This window comes from Halichoerus grypus, chromosome 1, assembly GCF_964656455.1.
Source record: "Halichoerus grypus chromosome 1, mHalGry1.hap1.1, whole genome shotgun sequence".
NCBI classification, from domain to species: Eukaryota; Metazoa; Chordata; class Mammalia; order Carnivora; family Phocidae; genus Halichoerus; species Halichoerus grypus.
The window spans coordinates 209259365-209283959 of record NC_135712.1 but is presented as its reverse complement, the minus strand read 5'-3'; the positions used below and the strand labels follow the sequence as shown (position 1 = coordinate 209283959).

General features: G+C 50.8%; 4 protein-coding genes across 4 annotated transcripts in view; all 4 read left to right on the top strand.

Annotated features, from left to right (window-relative positions):
* LOC118552887 (complement C3-like) lies at window positions 1-1832 on the top strand. Its single transcript, XM_036119640.2, has 6 exons — window positions 1-126; window positions 260-466; window positions 924-1098; window positions 1290-1360; window positions 1457-1545; window positions 1628-1832. The coding sequence occupies exons 2-6, from the start codon at window positions 389-391 to the stop codon at window positions 1803-1805; spliced, it is 591 nt and encodes a 196-aa protein (XP_035975533.2). The 5' UTR covers window positions 1-126; window positions 260-388; the 3' UTR covers window positions 1806-1832.
* A 1160-nt stretch (window positions 1833-2992) lies between these two features.
* Window positions 2993-6846, top strand: LOC144379163 (complement C3-like). The gene is made up of 8 exons (XM_078055866.1): window positions 2993-3087; window positions 3353-3468; window positions 4135-4278; window positions 4360-4566; window positions 4793-4993; window positions 5292-5453; window positions 5722-5851; window positions 6743-6846. Exons 1-8 carry the CDS (start codon window positions 3012-3014, stop codon window positions 6829-6831), a joined length of 1125 nt encoding a protein of 374 aa, XP_077911992.1. The 5' UTR covers window positions 2993-3011; the 3' UTR covers window positions 6832-6846.
* A 1667-nt stretch (window positions 6847-8513) lies between these two features.
* LOC118552885 (putative protein C3P1) lies at window positions 8514-17453 on the top strand. The gene is made up of 13 exons (XM_078059471.1): window positions 8514-8535; window positions 8842-8877; window positions 8994-9039; window positions 9573-9661; window positions 9766-9905; window positions 10503-10709; window positions 11417-11468; window positions 11646-11732; window positions 11901-12104; window positions 13162-13237; window positions 13651-13817; window positions 16961-17114; window positions 17318-17453. Exons 1-12 carry the CDS (start codon window positions 8514-8516, stop codon window positions 16990-16992), a joined length of 1158 nt encoding a protein of 385 aa, XP_077915597.1. The 3' UTR covers window positions 16993-17114; window positions 17318-17453.
* Window positions 17454-17931: 478 nt separating this feature from the next.
* Window positions 17932-24595, top strand: part of LOC118552886 (complement C3-like) — an 8534-nt gene continuing 1870 nt past the window's right edge. Inside the window, exons 1-9 of the mRNA XM_078059465.1 lie at window positions 17932-18149; window positions 18314-18472; window positions 19674-19724; window positions 20627-20717; window positions 22050-22095; window positions 23138-23225; window positions 23538-23624; window positions 23851-23956; window positions 24384-24478. Coding sequence (XP_077915591.1) covers window positions 17934-18149; window positions 18314-18472; window positions 19674-19724; window positions 20627-20717; window positions 22050-22095; window positions 23138-23225; window positions 23538-23624; window positions 23851-23956; window positions 24384-24478 — 939 coding nt within the window. The 5' untranslated portion in view covers window positions 17932-17933. The remainder of the gene's footprint in view (window positions 18150-18313; window positions 18473-19673; window positions 19725-20626; window positions 20718-22049; window positions 22096-23137; window positions 23226-23537; window positions 23625-23850; window positions 23957-24383; window positions 24479-24595) is intronic.

Below are 24595 nucleotides of genomic sequence, written 5' to 3'. Positions count from 1 at the left end.
GCGGACAAGAGGACGGGTGTCTGTGGCTGTGGCTGCACGTCAGCCCCCTACCGCCATGGATGTGCCCTGGCTCGTGGGGTTGATTCTGCTCCTCTTGGGGACCCCTCTTGCCCATGCTGAGCCACTGTGAGTCTGGGAAACAGAGGGCACTCAGCCGCTGCCTGCATGATTCCCTGCCTGTGAGCCTGCCTCTCTGCTGCTGCTTCCCCCACTTGAGTTCCCCTCCCCCCCCCATGCTCCTGTGTTTGTCTACTGGCAGGTACATCCTGGTGACCCCCGAGCCCTGCGGGTCGGCAGCCCTGAGACCATCCATGTACAGGCTCACTCAGACTCCCAGCAGTCCCTCAAAGGGGCCCTCGAGGTGAACCTCACCATATGGGACTTCCCCATGAAGAAGGCAGTGATGGCTAAGAGCCACCTCATTCTCTCAGAAGAAAACGACTTTATGAAACAGGCCTCCGTGACGGTAGGTGACAGACCAGGATGGGTGGCCACAGAGGGAGGCTCTGGGTCAGCAGCAAGGATGGAGAGGGGCAGACTCTAGAGGGACTTCCCACGAGGGACACTGGAGAAGAGATGCAGGGTTTGGATATACTTACTCCTCCTCTTATGTCCCGTCCAGTTAGAAACCCAAAGTCCTCTGAGTCCGGGCTCCAACAAGGGCAGTGACTAGCCCAGATGATGTGAGAATTAATAAAAGGCGCCCTCTGCTGGTGGCTTGGGAAGCTGACCGTGGGTTGGATTGCATTCCCACTTTGGCTGGATGTCCTTGTGCGGGAGCAACCTGCAAGGCAACCTTGCTCCCAACCACAGAGCCAGAAGGCCCCCCCACTCAATTGTTTCTCCCAAGATCTGGCTCAGGGATTTGCTCCCAGGGATGGAGACCTCAGCAGAGCCTGAGGAGTGTGGGCTTCTCTCCCCAGATTCCCGAGAGCCTGATATACCCCCCACAACCAGGGCAGCAGTATGTCATCATCCGGGCAACCTGGGCACCCATCTCGACCACTTCATTCATGGAGAAGATAGTGCCGGTGGCTCCCCATGCTGGCTACATCTTCATCCAGACAGACAAGCCCATCTACACCCCTGAGCACTTGGGTACAGCCCCCAGGCACTTGGCCTAGGGCAGGTGCCGACTCTCATTCCCAGTCTCCCGCATTGCCTGTCATATTCCACCTCCCAAGGTCACCCTCTGTCCAAAGACCCCTATATCCTAATACCCAAGATCCTAACGACTACCTCCCTCTTCAGATTCTACCCAGAACTCAGAGTCTTCCCTCTCCCTCCAGTTCAATACCGGGTGTTTGTTGTGGACCACAAGATGGATCCTGTGACCAGGATATTCACTCTGGACATCAAGGTGGCCTCTCCTGATGGGAGGGTGGATCCCAGACACTGAGGTTATATCATGTGCTGAAGGCCTGGGGTATGAAGCACCCACCCCCTGTCCCCACAGAACCCGGAGGGGATCACTGTAATCAGCCAGAATCTGCTAGCTGAGGACGGTTTCTTCACAAGATCCTTTAAACTCCCACAGATTGTCAGGTGCCCTGCTGGGAGCCCTGTGGATGGAGGGATGGAGGTTGTCCTTCTCAGTCTCCATCTCTCCGAATTTTCTGTGTCTCAGTTTTGGGACCTGGAGCATCGAAGCCAGTTACCGAAGTGCAGCCAAGCAGAAGTTCAAGGCAGCCTTTGATGTCAGGGATTATAGTGAGCAGGGTGTGATGGGCAGGGCAAGGTGGAACATGCAAGAAGCAGGGTTGGAAGTGGAAAAGAGGTCTCATGGTGCACCAACTGTGTGCTAGGGCCTAAGCTGGGTGCTGGTGAACAGAACGATGTGTTCCAATCCTTGGGGGTTGCAAGAGTCACTGAGGAAGGAGTGAACAGGGAGGGGACAAGGGGGGGGGGACAGCAAAATACTGAGGGTGCCCACTGCCTTTACTCCACTCAGTGCTCCCATCATTTGAGGTCCAGCTGAAGCCAAACAAGACTTTCTTCTACCTCAACGATGAGGCTCTGGGTGTGGACATCGAGGCTTGGTCAGTCCCCTTGTCCCCAGCCTGGCCAGAGGACCAGGAATGCCAAGAAACTGAATGGGTAGAGAAGCAGGCCACTTCTGTGGCACTTAAGGTATGGTAGAGGTACTCTTTGCCACCCATGAGATATTCTTGGCCACCTACATTGTTTTGTGAGGTTGTCCAGACCATGTCTGCCATGTGTAGGTAGTACAGACCATCCCTTCAGGTCTCTGGGATTGTATAAGACACGTCACCCACCTAATAAAGTCATGCCACGTCTCATGGCTCGGACCATCTCTGAAGGTCCACAAGGTAGCACAGGTAAATTTGCCATCTTACGAATTGTCCAGACCGTCTCCACAGCACTATGAGGTTGTACAGGCCATTTGTCCACCTAAGTTGTAAGGGCCATATCTGCCACTTCTCGACACTATGCAGACCATTCCTATGCATGCCTCCTAGGCTGCCTGATGAGGTTTTATGGGCTACCTCCACCATCTTGTGAGGTTGCACAAGCTACATCTGCAACCCAACACGAAGCTTGATGAGACACATTTATCACTTCCCAGCATTGTGTAGGTGAGCAATGAAACCATCTAAGTTTCCAGGGGTCACTCTGCCCCTCCCAAAGATTTACCACCATCCCTGCAGCCTCATGAGGTCATACAGGACATCTCTGCAACCACATGAAGTTGTATGGGTGCTTCAGAGCCGGTGGAATGACCTTCCACCCACCCCCAGGTATGTATTCAAAGAGCCGGTGGATGGACATGCTCTGGCCATCTTCGGGGTGAAGTGGCATTCCTACCGGATGCCCATCCAGAGCTCCCTGCAGAGAATGGAGGTGACTGAGTCTTGACCTCTCTCCCCCACCAACTTCCCTCTCCATCAACCCTCCTCTACTCCCCAAGAAACTATCTCCTCTTCTCTCTCTCACCCTGAGAGCAAATCTCTGAAGGTCTGGGCCACATCTCCCTCCAGAAGGACACACTGATGTCCACATTCCAAGGCCCAGAAGAGGACTTCATTGGGGCCTCAATCTTTGTCAACATCACCGTGTTCTCTTCAGGTGCCACCCTCACCCAAGCTCCTGGCTGAGGTCAAGACAGTGTTCTTACCCAACCTAGACATTCCACCCATGTGACCACGGGCCACCTCCCAGTCCATTTCCTCATCAGATAAATGTGAAAATGCCAGAAAGGCTGGAAGGAGCTGAGATTGTGTTACTGTCTTTCCCTGTCTTCACCAAGACAGGCCTCCCATACCAGCAGCCCTGCCACTCCCCCAAGAAACTGAACCTCCTCCACAGACCTCACAGTCCCCTGTCTCTCCAGGGGGTGAGATGGTTCAGGCTGAGACCTCCGGGGTGAAGATCATCCAGAGCCCATACAGCATCAAGTTCATCAGGACACCCCAGTATTTCAAGCCTGGGATGCCCTTCTATGTTAAGGTCAGAGTCTGACTTCATTCCACCCAGGGTCTTGGGGCTCCCTTCCCCTAATAGACCCCTCTCAGGAGACAAAAACCCACACTGGACTCACCTGTCCCCCACAACTTATCTGTTGGAGAACTGAATCCATCATGCTTCCCAGACCAATCCCAAGTCTCTCTCAAGTCTCAACCCAGGTCCCCCCAAAGCACTGTGATGACTCCATAATTTCTCTGTGGGGGGCTTAGTGGTCACAGTCAGGCTAGAAGGTGGTGCTCAGGGGGTTATCTTGAGGATACTTTTGCAAGGCAAGCATGCTGTTTTTACATGCATTCATTTTGGGTGACTTTGAGAGGTCTGATGGACATTAAGAAAACTAGAAACATCCTTTGGTGCCAGTCCTACTAAAGATTTCCCCAAGCCCTCCACATCTCCACTCCAATTCCCTCCACCTCCACCCCACCAGCACACCAACACCCAGGGCCATCACATATGATTGCACACTGCAAAACTTGAGGGGGTGCCATTCATAAAAACTCTAATATGAATGGTGTCCCAAGTGTTGTTGAGTGCACAACTTGTACAGCTATACAAGGCAGTCCTGTCCAGATCAGATTGCCAGTACCCACTTCTCATGCCAGGCCACCACCAGGCCTATCTTTCATCTCACCCCTGATTCTACCTCAGGTCTTTGTCTCAAATCCTGATGGGTCCCCAGCCTCTAGAGTCCTTGTCCAATGCCAAGACAAACAAGACCGCATCTCAGCCAATGGAGTGGCCATTTTGACCATCAACACAAATGCAAATAATCGGGAGAAGCTCCCTATCTTGGTACCAACTTAATGGGGCAGGGATGGTGGAGCTGTGTGAGCTAGAAGAGCTGGCAGTTTACTTGCCCATCACTCTCCCCAGGTAGAAACTGATGAGCCTCTCCGGCCGGAAGAGCAGGCTTCAGCCAATATGATGGCTTGGCCTTACTCGACTCAGGGTGGGTCAGGGAACGTCTTGCACATTGAGGTGAAGACAGTCGCAGAGGTTGGCAGCAGCATCTACCTGAGCCTTGTCACAGGACATCAGAATTCTGAAACCAAGAAACAGATCACTCACTTCGCCATCCTGGTGAGTGGCTAGGACTAAAACCTAAGCCAAGGAATTATTTCCCTGGAACATCCCTGGCTAGCTGGTTTGGAGAAACTGAACAGTGGTGTGAAGGTGGGAACCATTTGGGGTGGCCTCAGACTAAGGGGTTGAAGCAAAGGAACTGTGGGTCTCCCTTGTGAGCTGAGATGGCTTCAGGAAAAGGTTGACCTTACCCTTCTTATTCTTGTCCTCCCTTGTCTCCAAGGTCCTGAGTAAGGGCCGGATTGTGCATGCCAAACATCAATCAAAAAGTGACCTCACGATAACCACTATTGATGTGACTTCAGAGATGCTGCCCTCTTTCCGCATCCTGGCCTTTTATTTACTGCCTAGGGGGACAGGTCAGGATCCTGAACTGGTGGCCGACTCCGTATGGGTTGATGTGAATGACAGATGCATGGGGACGGTGAGCCAAATTCCTTGAAGTTGCACATTACCATCATAAAGCTTGGATGGGCAGAAAGTCTGTCCAAGTTGAAGGGCTCCAAGTCTGGGGGCAGGGGAGAAGAGGAGATGTGCCCTTAAAAGCTCACCCTAGGGCATGGAGAATATGCAGGCAAATGTGTGGAGTTGGGATTGGCATGGTGAAGTTCCCGGATGCTCCATCAGAGCCATAAGGAGCATAAACTTGAAAGTAGACTTGGGTAAGTCCCTTGGTAGCATATGAGCCCCTTTTCCTGACATCTCTGTTTTTCCTGGCTCAGCTGAAGGTTGGTTTGAAGAAAGAAAGACCCTTCCAGACTTTGAAGCCCAACAGCCACGTGGAAGTGAAGGTGACAGGTGATGAAGAGGCCACAGTGGGGTTGGTGGCCATGGACAAGGCTGTCTATGTCTTGAACAGCAAACACAAGCTCACACAGAAGAAGGTGAGAATATGTGGGCTATGGGCCAGGAGGTTGCCTGGAGGTTCTAATAACTGGGGCCTTAGCTTCTTCAGCTGTAAAATGGGCAACATTGATGGTTGCAAGGATTCAAGGAGCTAGCACACAGCTAGAGATTGGAAGGTGATAAGAGCTCAATAAATGGGAGGTGGTGTGAGAATTATTATTTGAGCCAGCTATTTGAGTGCACCATTGCTCCTTCCCTGAAAAGGTCATACAAGCTCCAAAGCCAGGTTCCTATCTTAACCCCCAGGTCTGGGATGTGGTGGAAGAATATGACATTGGCTGTGCAGCGGGCAGTGGGAAAGACGGACCTGCTGTATTCAAGGATGCTGGATTGGACCTGAAGATGAGCACGGGGATGCACACCCCAGCAAGCTCAGGTACAGGAAGGGACGTGCTGGGGGCAGGGTGGGTGGGCAGTGTTGTCTAGTGGTTAAGAACATGAGGTTTGGTGTCAGACAGGCTAAAATCTAGGACCCTCCTACTTACCATGAGTCAGTTATATTTCCTCTCTGAGGCTCCATTTCTCTGTTCATAAAATGGGGATAATAATAGAAGTGACTCACTACCTCTTAGTTAAGATATAGGTTTGGCCATGGGTGTCAGAGATACAAACAGTAGCTTAAACAAGGTAGAAGTTTATTTCTCACTCAGTAACAGTTCTGATGTCATTCTGGGACTCAACCTCCTTCTAGCTTGTTGTTCTGCTATATTCCAAGACGGCATCTCATCAGGACCTCATGCCAGGCAAGAGTATGAAGGGAAGTAGGAAGGGGAGACACTTTCTCAAATCTCATTTGCCGGAACTCAGTCATGTAGCCCTACCTAGTTGCAAGGGAGGCTGGGAAATGTAGTCTTCATTCTGAGTGATATGCAAAAGAGGGAGGTTTAGTTGCCCCAGTTGAAGGGGGAAAGTGGATACTAGGGACAACTAGGAGTGCCTTCTTTCAGCTATAAATAATAATATCAATAATAGTTTCTATTTACTACAAGCTGGACACTGTGCTAAGTACTTTTATATGCATGATCTCATTGATAGAACTATGATTGTACCAATTTACATAGCTGGAGAAATTAATGCCCAGAGAGTTTAAGTGACTTCCTGAAGATTGCACAGATTTTAAGTGGTGAATCATGACTATGAGGAGGCTACGGGATTAAATGCAATGATGCTTAGAAAGCACTGGGCATTCTGTAAGCACCTAATAAATATCAAGGATGTTGATAATGATCTTGACGGTGGTCCTCTCATTCTTCTCTCTGACCCTCAGACTGGCAGTGCCCTCAGAGCCCCCCTGCCAGCCGTCACCGCCACTCCCTGAAATGGCTGGAGACCAAGAGGAATGCAGGTCAGAGCTAAAGCTGGACATGTCCCTCCTGGCTCCCTAAACTACTGTATTCATCAGAGCTTAGAAGAGAAAACTGAAACCACTCTAGGTACTTCAAGCAGAAAGGGAGGGATTTGGTGATGGGAGTCTGGTGCTTTCAAAATCATTAGATGGTCTGTAGGAGTGGACATCAAAAGGCTGCTTGCTGGGACTCAAGATCACCTCACTGCAGTTTTGCAATGTGTGAAATCTCGGGAAACTTCTGCCAATATCTCTTGCGATGCTGGTAGGTAGATAACAAAGTGCAGAAATAGTGCCCATTACAAAAACACACGGAGTTCACCTGTGACTGGGGTTCACCTGTCAGTTACCACTGCCACAGGGAAAATGGCCTCCACTTCTTCCACCCTCCAAATCTTACACAAGCATGTCTCTGTGGCAGAATCTTATCCCATCTAGAACCCTAGCAGCAAGAGAGTCTGGGAAATGCAGCTTCTAGATGTCTAGGCTTTGTGATACAAGAGTGAACGTAGACAAAAGGAGAGATGGGTGCTGGGTACCAGTGGATAATAGCAAACCTGCCATCCCCAAGGCCAGGGTGTGGACCAGAATAAGATGTGAGCCTGGAGTTCAGGGAAGATGGGAGGCAGCACTGAGTGGTGTTGGAAGCATGGGTTCTATGAATCTTAGATTTTTCAGTCTCTTTGAGCAGTGCTAATGACTTTGTGGATCTAAATAAAGAGAAAGTAAGTGAAACCTAATAGAAATTGAGATAAAACCTTAACTCTAATTTTGGTATTAAAGAGAATTATGCTAACCCCCTGGGAAAAGTTTATAATATAAGCCGTTGTTTTGTTTATGGTAATGATAAGTTGTATCATTTAACTATAATTGTGTTAGTGGTAAACAATAAGATTTTTAAATTGCTATATATTTTAAGTTATTTATTTATTTATTTTTAATTTTTTTAAAGATTTTATTTATTTATTTGAGAGAGAGAATGAGATAGAGAGAGAGCATGAGAGGGGGGTGGGTCAGAGGGAGAAGTAGACTCCCTGCTGAGCAGGGAGACCAATGTGGGACTCGATCCCGGGACTTCAGGATCATGACCTGAGCCGAAGGCAGTCACTTAACCAACTGAGCCACCCAGGCGCCCCTATTTATTTATTTTAAAGAGAGAGAGAGTGTGAGCAGGGGGAGGGGCAGAGGGAGAGGGAGAGGAAGAGAATCTCAAGCAGACTCCATGCTGAGTGCGGGGAGCCCAACGCAGGGCTCAGTCTCACGACCCTGAGATCATGACCTGAGCTGAAGCCAGGAGTCGGACGCTTAACGAACTCAGCCACCCAGGTGCCCCTGAATTGCTCTATTTTTATCTTTAAGTGTATTCCTTCAGTTTGCTAACTTAGAAGCATTCAGCTTGACATCATGCTTTACAACAAGTTTTATGTTTTGATTTTTTAAAAACACATGATGAAAATCAGAAGTTGAAATGATGGGGCGCCTGGGTGGCTCCATCAGTTAAGTGTCTGCCTTTGGCTCAGGTCATGATCCTAGAGTCCTGGGATCGAGTCCCATGTCAGGCTCCCTGCTCAGTGGGGAGCCTGCTTCTCCCTCTCCCTCTGCCCCTCCCCCTGCTTGTGCTTGCTCTCTCTCTCTCTCAAATAAATAAAATCTTAAAAAAAAAAAGTTGAAATGGTATCTCTAATATAAAAACATGGCAATCCCTGCCAAGAAGGGTGGGGAGGAGGAGGGGGAAAAAGAGAAGCAGCAGCATGGATTCTAGTCCCAGCCCTGCCACTTGGGAGCTGTGTGACCATGGGCCAGTGAATTAAACTCTCTGTTGTTTAGCTTCCTCATCAGAACCCACCACATGGGTTCAATGTGAGTCTTCCGGAGGAAGATACAGGCAAAGTGCTAGGACCAGCATCTGCCAGAGTTATGGATACATAGAGACCAGGTGTATGTGGCATTGAGGTAGATGGGTCCCAGCTTCCTCTGGTCCCGCTCAGCCCCTCCTCAGTCCCTCTAACTCTGGCCCACAGTGAACAAGTTCAAGACAGAGCTGGAGCGAAAGTGCTGTGAGGCTGGGCTCCAGGAGAGCCCGGTGGGGCTGTCATGTGAAGAAAGGACCCGGCATGTCCGCCATGGGCCAACCTGTGTTGCTGCTTTCCTGAGCTGTTGCCGTCTGTCTGAGGCCCTGACTCAGGAGGCCCGGGAGGAGCAGCTGCTTTTGGGGACATGTGAGGAGGCCATGGCAGGAGGCGGGGGGGTGGGGAGAGTTGGGGCTTGCCCAAGGGGCGTGAAGTGTCATGGACAAGTCAAGGGGAGATAAGGGCCAGGAGGGGATGGGGTGGGAGGACCATGGGAGAGACGCAAAGGAGACACTGCCCCACATCCACTCCCTGAAGCGGATGAAGATGAGGACTTAGATGACATCTTCCTGGAGGACCAGCCTATCCAAACCTTGTTCCCTGAGAGTTGGCTCTAGATGAAGTTTAAACTGCCGAAAAGTACATCAGGGTAGGACCACAGCCCCCACAGCAGCATCTGGTCCCTGGCCCTCCGAGGCATCAGTGGATGTCAATCATAGCCAGTGCTCCCACTGGTGACACTGAGCTCTTGGTATAGTCAGTGTAACCGCCTGGAGGGGGATACAAATCCCAGTGGTTCCCCCAAAAGGACGGCCCTCTAGTGACCCACTGACCCCTGGGCAGTGACCCCCAGTGCAGAGGCTCTGAGCACAAACTCACTAATGCCCCCCCTTCCCTGCCAGAGGCATCTCCCACTACAGCACTCTTGTGACCGTGCCAGATTCCATCACCACACGGCAGTTGGTGGCTGTCAGCCTCAAGCCTGGACAAGGTGACCCCACAAGCCCAGGGCTGAGGAGATGGGAGAATGGTGGTCCTGCCCAGCCCCGGGACAGCTGGCCTCTGCTTAATGCCAACACACTCCCCTGGCTCTAGGTCTCTGCGTCTCAGACCCCTTTGAGCTGACAGTTATGAAATCACTCTTTGTGGATCTCAAGTTGCCCTCTTCCGTGGTCAGGAATGAGCAGGTCCAGATCCAAGCCGTGCTGTACAATTTCAGGATGGAGCAGGTCAAGGTGAAGCCTGAGCCCTCCCCTCCTCTCAAACCATCCATCGGTGTGTTTTATAAAGGGGTTGGAGTGTGTCCATTATTCAAAGGGGCCAGCGAAGTGGTTGCTCTTTTAAAAAGCTTCTGGAGTATTTTCTCATTTAAAACGTACAATAAGGGGCACCTGGGTGGCTCAGTCATTAAGTGTCTGCCTTCGGCTCAGGTCATGATCTCAGGGTCCTGGGATCGAGCCCCGCATCGGGCTCCCTGCTCAGCGGAGAGCCTGCTTCTCCCTCTCCTACTCCCTCTGCTTGTGTTCCCTCTCTCGCTGTGTTTCTCTCTGTCAAATAAATAAATAAAATCTTTAAAAAAATAAAATAAAATAAATAAAACGTACAATAATCCCAGCAGATGGCTGCTATTATTGCTTTTGGTGTAGAAGTGAGGAAATTGAGGCACAAAGAGGTGAAGGGGCTTTCCTGAGGTCACACAACACATGTGTCAGGCAAGGTCTTAGCTCTCAACCACTATGCTGTGCTGTCACCTACTTGGGATTTCCAGGGTGGGGAGAGGAAGGGAATTGTGACTAGGGTTCTAGACCACCCAACTGCCCACCTTGCCCCAGGTCCGTGTGGAGTTCCGCCACAAGGAGGCGCTGTGCAGTGCGTCAAAGCCAGAAGCCCCATCCCGCCGGGTGGTGGTCATACCCCCCACCTCCTCCAAGATGGTGCCCTTTGTGCTTCTCCCACTTGAGATAGGCAAAGTGGATGTGGAGGTCAGAATTAGGACAACTGAGGTTGAGGACCACATAAGGAAGACACTTCCGGTCAAGGTAATGGGTGCCCCCACCTTTTGTTACGGGTGCAGACAGTGGGGCTTCCCCGGGGCTCCCAGGCTGTGATCACAGGACGGACGGGTATGCCCGGGATCAACAAACAGGCCTCTCAGATGGGAGTGAGGTGCAAAAGAATGGATTTGAAAGTTCAATCACAGAACTCCCACTATGGGACTTTGTTGTCAGGGTGGGTTCAAGCCTTGTCTCTGCTGTGTGACCTTGGACAATTTACTTAACTTTTCTGAGCCTTTGTTTCCTTATTTGCAAGGTGTGACCATCATCACATCCAGAGCTGTGAATAATAAGCAGAGAGCTGTGAAAATTATATCTCATATTGGTTGTGCACAACCCATTAATAATACTTTATTTACTTCTCTTATTTGCTTAATTTATTTACTTAACAAACACATGTTCAGCACTTATGATATAAACACTTTAAGAATAGTAACTCGTTGAGCCATCAGAACAACCATAGGAAGTAGGAGCCTTTTATGGATGAGAAAACTGAGGCACAGAGAGGTTAAGTAATTTGTCCAAGGTCACACAGCTAGAACATAGAAGGATTGGGATTTGAACCCAGATATTTGGGATCCAGAGTCTGTGTTCTTTATAGCTAACCAATGCCTCCTCCTACTGTCACTGTGATTGTCATTATTACTATTATTGCTGTTGTTTTTAACTTGTTTCATCATTACATCTCACAGGCAGGAGGGCAGATACAGCAAAAATCCCATAGCATCCTCCTGAACCCCCAAGGTTTGTGGGGTCTGTGGGGAGCATGTGGGATCCTAGGGCCACGTCAGGATGGAGGGAGGAGCTGAAACGAGGGGGTCCAGCCAGGTGGGCAGTCTGAGCTCCTCCTGGCTCTGCACACCCTGACCTCCCCAGCCCCAGAATCTGCTTGTCACAGAAGGCTGTGCCTGCTCAACCTAGGTCAAACCCAGATGGAAGTGGTGCCAAGACAGAACTTTTTGAACATGGTGCCCAATACAGAGGCAGAAGTGTTTGTCAGTGTCCAAGGTGCTTAGAACAGAGATGACTCCTGGGGGGAGGGATTGGGAGACTGGGGAGCTGGCTTCTCCCACACATGCCTGGGCACAGGGGCGGGAGGAGCTGGGGTGCCCATGTGGGGTGATCAGAGCCATGGTGGATTAGGCCATTCCTGAGATGATTCTGCTCATCTGATAGGTGACATCCTTGGGGAGACAATCCTGGGCACCCTGACACCTGGAGAAAAATGGCAGCTGCTGAGGGTCCCGACTGGTTGCCCTGAGCAGACGCTGAGCAAATTGGCACCTGTGATCATCCTGACCCGCTATTTGGATGCTGCTGGCCAGTGGGGCAAGGTTGGAGTGGAACTCAGGGAGCAGGTGATACAGAACATTGTCAGAGGTGAGAGGGGTTCCCTCCTGGGACCTCAATGAGGGTGTCTGGGACTCTCTGAAAGGGTGGCTGGGGTACCTCCAGGGTTGGGTGTGGCCCCCACGGGACTCTCCCCGACAACAACATTCATACCCTGACTCATCTCCCAGGTTACAACCTGGTACCAAGTCCCCCAGGTGCTCCTTCATCTGGACCCCTCTCCCAGACTGCAGTCTGACAACAGACACCCTGGTTTACCCCCAAAGCAGCAGCCCCCAGGTTCTGTTATATTCAGACACTGTCCTAGGTTACACCCAGTCAGTGACATGCCTTGGGTTATACCCCTAGAGAACCCCCAAGCAGAAAACTCCAGAATAATCCCAGGTGGTGGCCTCTCCATTACCCCTTTCCAGGTTATATCCACACCTCCCAGGTAACAACCAGAGATGCACACTCCTGGTTATACCCAGACAGAGACCCTCAAGTTAATCTGGGCACTGACCCCCCTTCCCGGTTACACTCAGACACCAGGTCTCCATCCAGGTGCTCTCAACAATAACCCTCAGGTAACACTTCGACACTATCACCCCCAAAGTTACTCCCAAACAGTAAGCTCCCAAGCAACCTTCAGGTAATACTTAAGTAGCAACACTCAGAATACACCTGAGAGGTACACCTCCAAGATTACACCCAGGTGTAGCCTCCCCTAAACTGCATAGACACAGTGACACCCCTAATTTATAGCCAAGAAACAACCGTCAAGGAAACTCCCAGGTAGTGGCCCCCAGAGTACCCCTTTCCTGGGTTCCACCCCACAATCCCTCTGAGCAGAAATTCCCAGTCTCACCCTTTCCCAGGTTACTCCCAGATGACACTGGACACTGGCTCCCACAGTCACACCTGGGCCCTGCAGCCACCTCCTGATACACCTAGACAAGTCCCCTCCTATAGTTAGACCTAGATAGGATGCACCCCCAAGTCACACCCACATCTTACCCCCCAGATTATGCCTGATAACTGACTCCCCTTCATAGCCACACCCAAATGCCAATTCTCCCTGAAAGTTCTCCTCCACCCATTTCCCCAGGTTACACCCACATGCTGACCCACCGGAGTGCACACGGCACCTACCACATCAGCAACAGACACCTGGGACGCACCTGGTAAGGACGAGGATGTTGGCAGTCCTGCCTCAACCACCCTGAATGAAGCCCAAGGGCCAGCCTGGGGCTTAATGATCCTAGGAGCACCCGAGCAGCAGGGGCTTGGGGCAGGCAGCCTTTGGGCCAGAAGTATTGCTACTTGGGTTTTACCTGAGGGTTACCTGGGAGTTTAGGGTTTGGGGGTAACTTTGGGGGTGATAGTGTCTGGGGGTTACCTAGGGGTTATTGTTGAGAGCACGTGTCTGAATGTCGGAGAGACGGGTTAGTGTCCATGCCGCCAGATCTGGAGAGCAGCAAATGAAGGGTCAGTCTGGAGCAGCAGGTGTAGACGCCCCCTAGTGTAGAAGCCCCCGTCCTCGAATCCCCTTGGCTGCTATTCCCAGTCATCACCCACCCCATCTCCCCCCTGACAGGCTCACGAGCTACGTGTTCCGGGTCTTTGCCCCGGCCTACTCTATCATGACAACCAGCATGTTTGATCTGCACTCTCTGTGCCCCTGCCAACTGGATCATCACCAAGAGGCAGGCAGAGGATGGGCACTTCTTGGAGAATGGCCCAGTGATCATGGCATCCATGCAGGTGCCCACTGCCCGCCCCGCTCCTGGGCTGTTCAAATCCAGGGCTCTGTGCACTGATAGGGTGAATCTTGGGCCCTTGACCTGTTTGCAGGTAAAATGAGAACAGCAAAAAGCCAGGGCCCGGCACCCAGCATCACATCCCTCTGCTCTGGACCTCCCTGGACTCTGTTACAATGTCAGAGAGGCTGGTCACATCTGGGACCCCGTGATGTGCCCACTTCACTTTGAGTGGCTCCAGTCCTGGCTCTCTTTCCTCTGGGCTGAGTCTTCTCAACCTCCCAGCCAACACAGCCATCCCTACCAGATATTCCTCCACATCAGCCTCCAGAAATAGCTTTCAAACAGTCTGGGATGTCTCTCCCCTGTTCAAACACCTCCCATGGCTCACAGTTGTCTATGACGGTATCTCTCTATTATATCCCTCTCTTCTGTAACTCCCCCGCAAGCCTTACCCCTCACTACTCCCTGATCACAGATCCCTCCAACTCACTCTGTCTTTGCTTATGCTGCTCTCTCCGCATGGAATAGCCATGGCCCCATCGCTTTTTCTTTTCCTTGGCTGGCCAAATTGTGTTTTCTCTTTAGATTTAGCTCAAACCCACTTCCTCCAGGGTCCTCCCCTGAATACCAGCCCTGTATCTCTATTATTGCACCCATGACAGTAGGGATGTCATTCATTCAACAGACATCTATCCAGCAACTGGTGTGTACCAAGCCTTGTACTAGACAGAGGGGAGACATAGCAGTAAACAAGACATTTACACATTTACCCCTGCCTTGTAGTACTCACAAGCTGGGGTGTGGGAGGAAGATGGAAGTTAGCCAAATAGTTATAACTAGTGATTGTTTAAATCACAACTGTGCTAAGTTCCATGGGAAAGAAATACCAGGAGAGAGTATTTAATAGGGGCCATGCCTGGTCAGGGAACCTGCAAAAGGAAGGGACAACAAAGTAGCAACCTCAAGAAGGGATAGAGTTGGTGGGGGAAGAATGGGAAAGAGAGCTCCAGGCAAAGGGAGCAGCACATGCAAAGGCCCTGAGGCTCTGGCGTGTTTGAGGAAAAGGAAGAAACCAGAGCCCAAAGATGGGAAAGGGGGTAGTTCGTCCTGAGGCCTGAGAGGGTAGGAGAGATGCCAGGCCCTGAAACCTGCAGGGCCTTGGTGGCCTCAATGAGGGCTTGAAATAGTCTGTTCAAGGTTTGCTTTCCCTGCACTGTGAGTCCTTCCAGTGGGGGGAAGCAGGTCTGATTCATCATAGGTGGCAAATATTTGCTGAATAAAACTCTGGGTGAATGCATGAACCCAGAAAAGACAGATTGCAACCCCAGATAAAGGGAGCAGTTAGGGAGTTGGGAGGCCTGTGTGAGCAGGAGCCAGATGCTGTACAGGAAGGTTGTACAGAGAGGAGTTACAAACAGGTTTCACAGGCTCACAGAAAGGAGTTTCTTTCTACCAACAAACACTTACCAGGCATCTACAATGTGCCAGGCACTGCTTTAAGCACTGAGGACCCTGGGCAAACAAAATAGACAAAAACCTCTTCACTCATGGGGTGGACTCTCTCGTGGAGGAAGGACAGGCAATGAGCATGAGAGAGACTTAAGTGATGTGGCATGCATGGCAGAAGTGACATGGGGAAAGATGCAGGGAAAGGGGAATCAAGGTGATGGGGTGTCATTTTGGAAGGCTTCATGAAGAGATGATGTTTGTACAGACCTGAGGAGGTGAGGGAGCAAGTCATGTGGATAATCAGGGGAAGAGTGTTCCAAGCAGAGGAAACAACATGTGCAAAGGCCCTGAGCCTGGAAGTGCCCAGTATGTTTGAGGAACAGTGAGGAGGCTGGGACAGAGTGAACAACCCTGGAGGAGATGGGGAGGAGGAGACCTGAGGGAGGGGGTGGGACAGATGGTGCAGGGCCTTTGGGGCTGCAAGGGGGACTTGAGCTTTTCCTCTGAGTGAGATGGGAGCCATGGAGGGTTTTGAACTGAGGAGGGATACAACCTGATTCAAGAGTTCACAAGCTTCATTGGCCACCATGGGAAGAAGAGATGGTGGGGCGGGAATTAATTCCTTGGGGCTCTTGTAAAAAGTACCACAAACTGGATGACTCAGAACAACAGAAATGTATTTATTTTATCACAGTTCTGGAAGCTAGTAGTCCCAGATCAAGGTGTCAGCAGGGCCATGCTCCTTCTGAAGGCCCTAGGGGGGAATCCTTCCTTGTCTCTTCTAGCTCGATGGCCTCTGGGCAGTCCTTGGCATTCCTTGACTTCTAGCTGCACCACTCCAATCTCTGTCCCCATCCTCATTTGCCCTCCTTCCTTCTGTGGGTCTTCATATGGCCTTCTTTTAGGACACTAGTCACTGGATAGGGTCCACTCTAATCAGTATGACCTCCTATTAATTTAACTAATTACATCTGCAAAGACCCTATTTCCAAGTAAGATCAATTCTGAAGTTCTGAGTGGACATGAATTTTTTTTGGGGGGGGAACACTATTCAACCCAGTACAGAGGCTGAAGGTGGAATTAGAAGACTAAAGAGGAACTTGAACCCTAAATCAGTCATTTACCAGCAATGAGGAGACCACTTCTCTGACCACGACTTGCCTCATCAGGAAAATGGAGCTGCTGAAAGAATGCTTTGAGATAGTGTAGAGTATAACACATCACCCTCCATGGCTGTTGGCTTAGGTTGGTAATGCCGACCCCACACAGGCAAATCTTGAGGTGGTTCCTCCTCCTCCTCTCTCTCCCCATCCTGCTTTCAGCATCCTCCAGCCCAGAGCTGAGCACCTGGGAGCTTTTCAAGGTCACACAGGAGAGGTTGGGGAAAGTCTCTCCAAGACACTAGGGGGATCATAGGTGTGATCCCGCATCCACAGGGTGGCTACCGAGGCTCTGAAGCAGACATATCCCTCACAGCTCTTGTCCTGATTGCCCTGGATAAGGGGAGGGACTTGTGCATCCAGGAGATACCGGTAAGACCCCAAGAGGAAGGCAGGCTCTACAGAGCCCTCTAGATCCTCTGCCCACAGGAAGTTCCCCCATCCTCATGTCCCTCCCCATGCATCCCTCTCTTCTAACTCCTAGACCCCTTTCCTCTAATTGCCCCCCTCTACTTTGTTCTCTCTGACTTTCTAGAATTTGCCTGCCAGCATGGAGCGAGCCCGTAGCTTTCTGGAGGAACGCCTTCCCAAAATTAATACAACTTTTGCCATAGCCATAGTTTCCTATGCTCTGGCCCTCACCAATAGCCCCTGAGCCAATGACCGCCTGGACAGCTTTGCCAGCCATGGTGAGTGTGGGCCACTTCTTTGTGTTAACTATGTGTTAACCACAGTCATGGGGGGCACGGGGAGGGGGATTGTATGATTTCAAATTCAGCAATGTGTGACTCATCACCTTAGCGTTTATTGAGCATCTGTGGTGTGCCAACTCTTGAGCTCAGACTCTGAAAAACCAAGGTCAACAACACTGATATGGTCCTTGCTCTCAAAGGTCCCACCATCCCTGGGGGAAGCAGGCAAAAAACAAACAGATCAACTCCAGATTGAGACAAGCACTGAGATGATAACATACAAGATGGATGGGAGAGATGATGCGCAAAGAGGAGTATGGATTGGAGAACTGGGAAGGCCTCTGTGAAAAGGGAATGCCTCAGCTGGAATAAAAGATAAGAAGGCCCACCTGTGTGAAAGGCCAAGGACATTCCAAGCTAAGAGAATGGCATGTGCAAATGCCCTGAATTGGGAAAGTGCTTGACATGGTGGTCAAAGATGGAAAAAAGGTCATAAAATGTGGTTAACCGAGGGGGCCTGACTCCCTTGGCCTGCCCAATGATCCTTATCCCATCCTCCTCCAAGTCAAGAGGAATGGAGTTAGGAAAACTCACTTGCGGTGGAACTGGTGGGACTTGGAGAAGCTTTTCTGAACCTTAATTTCCCCATCTCTAAATAGTTAGAGTCCCTGTCTCCTAGACATCTAGGAGATATCTGTTCCGAAAATAAAATGTCCATATGCCTCCTCAAAGAGTTTCATATAAAGTAAGTGCTCAATAAAATAGTGGATGAGAAATTTGGGCCAGATGACAGAAGGCGAGGACAGGTTTTGGTAGATGGGCCCAGTTTTGGGAGACAAAGCGGTCATCCATCTCCTAGATAAAACCCACTGGCCCAAGAGCCACCTGGACAAGAACTCCCTGTACACCATTGAGGCCACGGCCTATGCGCTGATGCAGAAGGTGGTGTTGGGTCGGCACAATGAGACGCACGCCATTGCCAAGTGGCTACTGGAGAAATGGGAGCTAGGCGGAGGCTTCAAGTCCACCCAGGTGACCCGAGCCTCGGAAAGAGGGGGTTGGGGGGAGGGGCGCTAGCCGAGGTGCTGACAAGGCCAGCCCACCGGAAGGAGCTACCCGTGGTGCTGATTTGCCACGCTGCGGGTTCCCGGGGCGCTGTCAGTGGTGCTGATCCGCGGCCCCATCCCAACACGTAGACTACTGTGGTGGCCCTTGAGGCCCTCACCCACTTCCGCGAAGCTGTCCCTTTCGATGGGGTCCAGGATCTCCGGGTCCAGATAAGCGTCCCCAAGAAAGCCTTGGACTTGGAGTGGATCATTGATCAGAACAATGCCTACCAGCAGCGGACAGGAAAGGTAGGGCACTGAGGGGCAGACAGGAAGGCCATACAGAGGTGGCATTGGGGATGAGGCCAAGAGTCATGTCCCTGCCAATCTCCCTCTCCAAGATTATCTCACAACCAGTGTCTATACTGTCAGTGTATTGACTCATTTATTCCACCATATCTTGAGCACCCATTGTGTGCCAGTCATTCTCCTGTGCAATGGGGATGCATTATGAAAGATCTGTGGCCTCTGCTCACATGAAACTTACAGTGTAGAAAGAAACTAAGACAAAAAGTATTTTAAGCTTTCTGGACATAGGGAAAAGAAATGTGTGTAAAGGGGAAAATATCCTGGATGTGAGGAAGAAGATAATCTCCATGACCTTACTCCATGGAAGAAGTGATATTTACCTTCAATCCTTTGACCCAACTTTATTGAGCACTCATTGTATGCCAGGCACTATTCTAGGTGATGGGAATACAGCCATGAATAAGACATTAAAAAACCCCTTTCCCTGTAGAATTTTATATTTCAATGGGTAAGACAGACAATAAAGTAAGTGAGTAAGTAGCATATGTTGTGCGTTACATGGTGGCAAGTGCTATAGCTAAAACTTAAGCAGAAAGGGGGCGATGAGCACATCAAGGAGTTGCAATTTTAGATAGGAGGGGCAGGGAAGTTCTCACCAAGATGGTAACATTTGAGCAAAGACCTTAGGGAAAGGAAGGAGCGAGCTTTGTGGCTATCTAAGCAGAGGAAACAGCAGGAGCAAAGGCCCTGAGGCAGAAGTATCCCAAGAATAGCAATGGGGTTTAAGCAGGGGTGATGAGAATGGATATGAATTTGTAAAATTTTTCTCTGGCTGATAAGGAAGAATGTATGATGGAAACAAGAGTAGATGCGGAGATGCCAGGGAGAAGAATCTTGTGGTGGCTCCATGCACAAGGAACTCTGTAGACACTTGAACAGATTGAACAGATGTACATTAGGACAGAGCCTGAGTTGGCAGCTGCAGTTGATCTGTGACGGTGTAGATACCACAAACGCTCTATCAAAAATAAAAAGTAAAACCATCTATGTAGGGAGAGGGGGCAGTGAGTCACTAGACCTCAAGTTAGGGAAATTACTGAGGACTCACTGCCCATAGTTGCTTTCCTTCCCAACCCCATTGCATTTGAGCCATGTTTTGCTGCTTCCTGTGCGCTCAAATCCTCTTCTTGCTTCCTTTCAGTTCTCTGCCCAGGATGACCTAGGCAGTGGCAGTGGGAGAGGCACAATCTCGGTAGGTCTGGTGTCCCACCATGAGGTCCTTAACTGAAGCCCAGCACCACCACCGCCCACTCCCCTTGCTGGTGGGAATAGAGACAGTCTATTGCAAGACAAGATTGAAATCAGCAATATTTCTAGCTACCATTTAGGGCACTACTATTTGCTAATAACCAAGTTAAGGACACCTCAAAACCTGCCCCTAGAAAGTTGGTAAAAATATGGACTCCATTTAACAGGTGGGGAAATAAAGACTCAGAAAGTCTTCACTTACTATGAGTCAAGAGTCAGGAGAGGTAGAGGCCAGAGGTTTTTGGACCTATCATGCTGAGTCCTTGAAGGGGTGTCTCTTTCTTCACCTCCCCAAAGGAAGATTCTCCCTCCAGCATGCCTTCCAATGCCCGGAGGATGACTCCACCCTTTCCCCCAACATCTAGGGGCTCCGTTACATCTTCTGGCGCCATGCCCTGTGGCCCAGGAGGACAGACCTCTTGTTCACTAAATTTGAAGAGCCTGTTTTCATATTTCTGGCAATGGAGTCACAGTTGAATCTCTGCCTTTGTTGTGTGACTTTGGGCATGTCATACTCCTCCATGAGCCTCGGTTAAATTTAAATTAAGTAAAATTAAAAATTCAGTTCCTCGGTTGCACTAGCCACATTTCAAGTGCTCAATGGCTACATGTGGCTAGTGGCTACCATATGGACAGGTAGAGACTATTTCAATTACTGCAGAAAGTCCTACTACACAGAGGTGGTCTAGACTCTAAAGAGTGTTCTGGTCACTGCACCCAGAAATTTGGGGGGTACAGACTTTGCTGTGAATTATCCACAGGTGCAGAACCTGGATAGGCGAGGACCGGATTGAGGAGGAAGGGAGTGGGTGGGAATGATCTCTGACACCTTCCCTGCCCTGGCAGATCCTGACCATGTACCACAGGTCCCCAGAGTCTGGGGAGGGCACCTGCAACCTGTACCACCTGAATGTGACTCTCCATAGTACCTTGGAAGGTGAGCCTAGACCCAGGGATTCCCAGACCTTCTTTTTTATTATTTTATTTTAGCTTTCATTCAGTAAGCACATGTATTGCCTTATTCAACTCTTCAACAAATATTTATTGAGCATTTACTATGTGTCATGCCTTGTTTCTGGACTCTGGGAACACAGGCATGAACAAGAAAAAATACCCCTTCTCCTGGAGCCCACATTCTAGTAGGGGGAGACAAACAATAATACAACAATAAATAAATTATACTCCTACTGCTATTTATTTATAACAATCTGCATTATAAAAAAATAAATATATAACACACTAACAGGTGATGATAACTACCATACAAAATAAAGCAGGAAAAGGTGATACACACTTGGAGGAGGTCCAGGGGAAGCACTCTGAGAAGATGGCATTTGAGCTCAGACATGAAATAAGTGAGAGAATGAGCCAGGAAGGATCTGAGGGAATAGCATTCCAGGCAGGCAGAACAACAGGTGCAAAGGCCTGGAGGCAAGAATAACCTCACCTGGTTTGAAGAAGCCATTGTGGCCACAGAAGAGCAAGGGGTAGAGTTTTAGGGAAAAGAGTTGGAGAGGTGATGGGGGCAGATGGTGTAGGGACTCATGGGCCACGGTGAGAACTTTGGTTTTTGCTCAGAGTGAAGTGGGAGCTATAGAGGGTTCTGAGCAGAGGAGGGATATGACGTAGCACAGGTTTGCACAGGCTCCTTCTGGCACAGACTGTAGAGGGCAAGGGCAGAAGCTGGGAGACCAGGGAGGAGGTGACTGCACTGGTCTTGCAGGAGATGATGGGTGCTGAACTGGGGTAGGGGGTTGTGGAGATGATCAAAATGGGATTCTAGAGTTCCTAGTCTGGGGTACCAAGGAGGAAGAGACAGGACTCTGCCATTGGAGGCTCACCATAGGGATGAGAAGAATAACCCTCAACAGCCCCAGGACTTTAAGGGACTAAAAGTGACCAAGGCTTTGGCTCAGGTTGCATTTCTTAATAATAATAATAATAATAATAATAATAATAATAATAACAGAAGTAGTAGTAGTAATAGTAATGGTAGTAACAGTAACTGACGGTTATAAAGCACCAATAAGGCACTGTGTTAAGTGCTTTACTTGTATTAACTCTTCAACAAATATTTATTGAGCATTTACTATGTGTCATTTAATCCTACAACACTGCGGGGTTGAGAATATTATGCTCCCCATTTACAGATTAGGTAACTGAAGCACAGAGAGTTTAAGCAACTTGCCCAGAGTCACACAACAGAGCCAGGATTTGAACCCATGAAGCTGTGTTACCCAGCCTCTAAACTCCTGCCTTCTCTCTGCAGATAATAAAAAGGGGGAAGAGACCTTCCAGCTCCGGATAGAGACAAGGTTAGGGCACCAGGATCTTGGGCTGGGCAGGAGGAAGTCCTCACTTCCTGGTATCCAGACTCCTTACCTATGGAATGGAGGGTGGGAACCAGCCACACTTCCTTCTCCATGCTTCCCTCATCCTACCACCCATCCTGCCCTCCCCTGCCCATTCCCCTGCCTGCCTCCCACCCTGCCTGCCCATGCTTGTCTACCATCCTGCTCCCCAATCCTGTCCTTCAACCTGCCATGTCCTGGGATGGTGGGCTCCATCATGGCAAACATGCTCTATGTCCCAGATGCCCAGAACTGGTTCCAAGCCCACAGCTCTCTCCATCCTCATCTTCTCGAGACATCCCAGCCCTCGCCCCAGTTCTGCCCTGTCTCCCAGATTCCCTCACCCAGGTCTGCCTCAGATAAAAACATGTGTTGAGCATCTGCTGAATGCCAGGCTCTGTTCTAGGAACTGAGGGTACAGTGTGAGCAAGGCAGCTCCTCTCTGCCTGGTGGAGCTCACAGCGTATCTCAGGGGAGATAGACCATAACAAAAGTCATCCAGAATCAATGTAAAATGACAACTGTGACTAAATATGGCAAAGGAGAGATCCAAGGAGCTCCAGGAGAGCAAATTAGAGAATGATTTGGTGCATAGGCTGGAGAAGGCTTCCCAAAGGGAGTGATGGATCAGTGGAAACTGCAAAGATGCAAGGATGTTTTAGGATAGAAAAAGGAGTGAGGACTCCAGGCAGAGAGTCACAGCATGTGCCAGGGTCCAGTGCAGGAGAGAGACACTGAGAAGCAATCACCTGAAGGCTGGGTTGAGAGGAGGCGAAGCGGAAGGGTGAGACAAGGCGCCTGGTAAATGTTGTTAAGCAAGGAAGCAACCCATCAGACTCCCACTTGCTAAATCTGCAAGCTTGCTGAGGGCAGAGGAGTAATGGGGAGATCCAGGAGGAGGCTGCTGACTGCATTCATCCAGGCATGAGAACGATGATGGCAGTAGGAGCACTGGGGAGAGGCAGGAGGAGAGTGGGAAGAGATACCGGAGCTGTGAAATCCCCAGGTTCCAGGGAAATCGAGAGGCCACAATGAGCATCATAGAGGTCTCCCTGCTCACCGGCTTCTACCCCAACCAGAATGACCTCAAACAGGTAATGGAGGTCCCACCTGCCTACTCCTGAGCAGGGTGGGGATGCCCTAGCAACATCCCACACTCCCCGTGTGAGCACAGGGATCAAGGCCCCCAGGTTAATGCCCCGTGGTCTGTAGCCATGATCACCTCTGATTGCCTCCCTCCATGACCTTAGACAAATCCTTGCCCTGATTGTGCCTCAGTTTCCCCGACACTGTTGTTGATGGGACAAGGGCTGGGAGCTTGAGAGTTACTTCACACTGACTAGAGTTCCTAGAGCTGGGACCTCAGGGGGTCTCTGCCAACCTGCAATCCTCACCCTCTGCCCCAGCTTATAAGTGATGTGGAGATGTATGCCTTCCAGTATGAGACCAAGATGAATTCCAGTGACAACACTGTTGTCCTCTACCTGGAGAAGGTAAGGAAGCCTGGGTGGCCCCCTCCAGAGGCCTATGGGCAGCCTGGTGAGCACAGAATCCATGGTCAGCGCCTTGGGCAGTGTTGCCAGAGAATCATAGTGCCTGAGGTCAGCTCCCCAGGCTGCAAGGCCACGTTGTCAGTGCTTTGGTCAAGGCCCTGTGGTCAGTGCCCCATGGTCAGTGGCCTGGTCAGCTCAGACAGGATTCCCTCCCCCCACCCCCCAGCTCTCCCACAAGGAAGACACGGTGCTGGGCTTCCGGGTCCACAGGATGCTGCAGGTGGAGTTCCTGCAGGCCGCCCAGGTCACCATATATGACTACTATGAGCCTTGTAAGCACGGGTTGGGGTTGGGGGGTGGAGGGGTATCCCCCGAGGGGACTGCGAAGGACTGGGCCAGGAGGGAGGGATGAGGGGCGGGGCCGGGAAGGGGGATTGAGGCGTGGCTGAGAGGGCCTGGGCATTGTGGGGAGGGTGCGGAGAAGGGTGCTGAAAGGGACCGACAGGGGTGTGGTGATAAGGGGCGTGGCCTTCCTGGCTGGTCAAAGCTGTGGGAGTCTGGAAGGGGATGGGACGGAGAAGTGACTGGGCTCAGCCCCGCTGGGCAAGAAGAGCAGAGTCTTCAAGGGGGAGGGGCCTGCGGAGGGAGTGACTGGGCAGGGCCGGGTGGGGTGAGGGGTTGGGGGGGCTTCGGGGGCGGAGCCAGGGGTCCCCAGGAACGCTGGCCCAAGCCGACCCCAGGCACACGCCCCTCTCTCAGCCCAGAGGTGCAGCTCCTTCTACAACCTGCCCACAGAGCAGTCTTCCCTGCGGAAGATCTGCCACAAAGATGTCTGCAGATGTGCGGAGGGTGAGGTCCTGGGGACACCGAGGCGGGGGCTGCCAGCCTGGGGGATCCAGGAGCCATTTATCACCTCCTGGCTGTCGTCTGGACGGAGTTTAGACAGAGAGAGATATTGAGACGGGCAAACA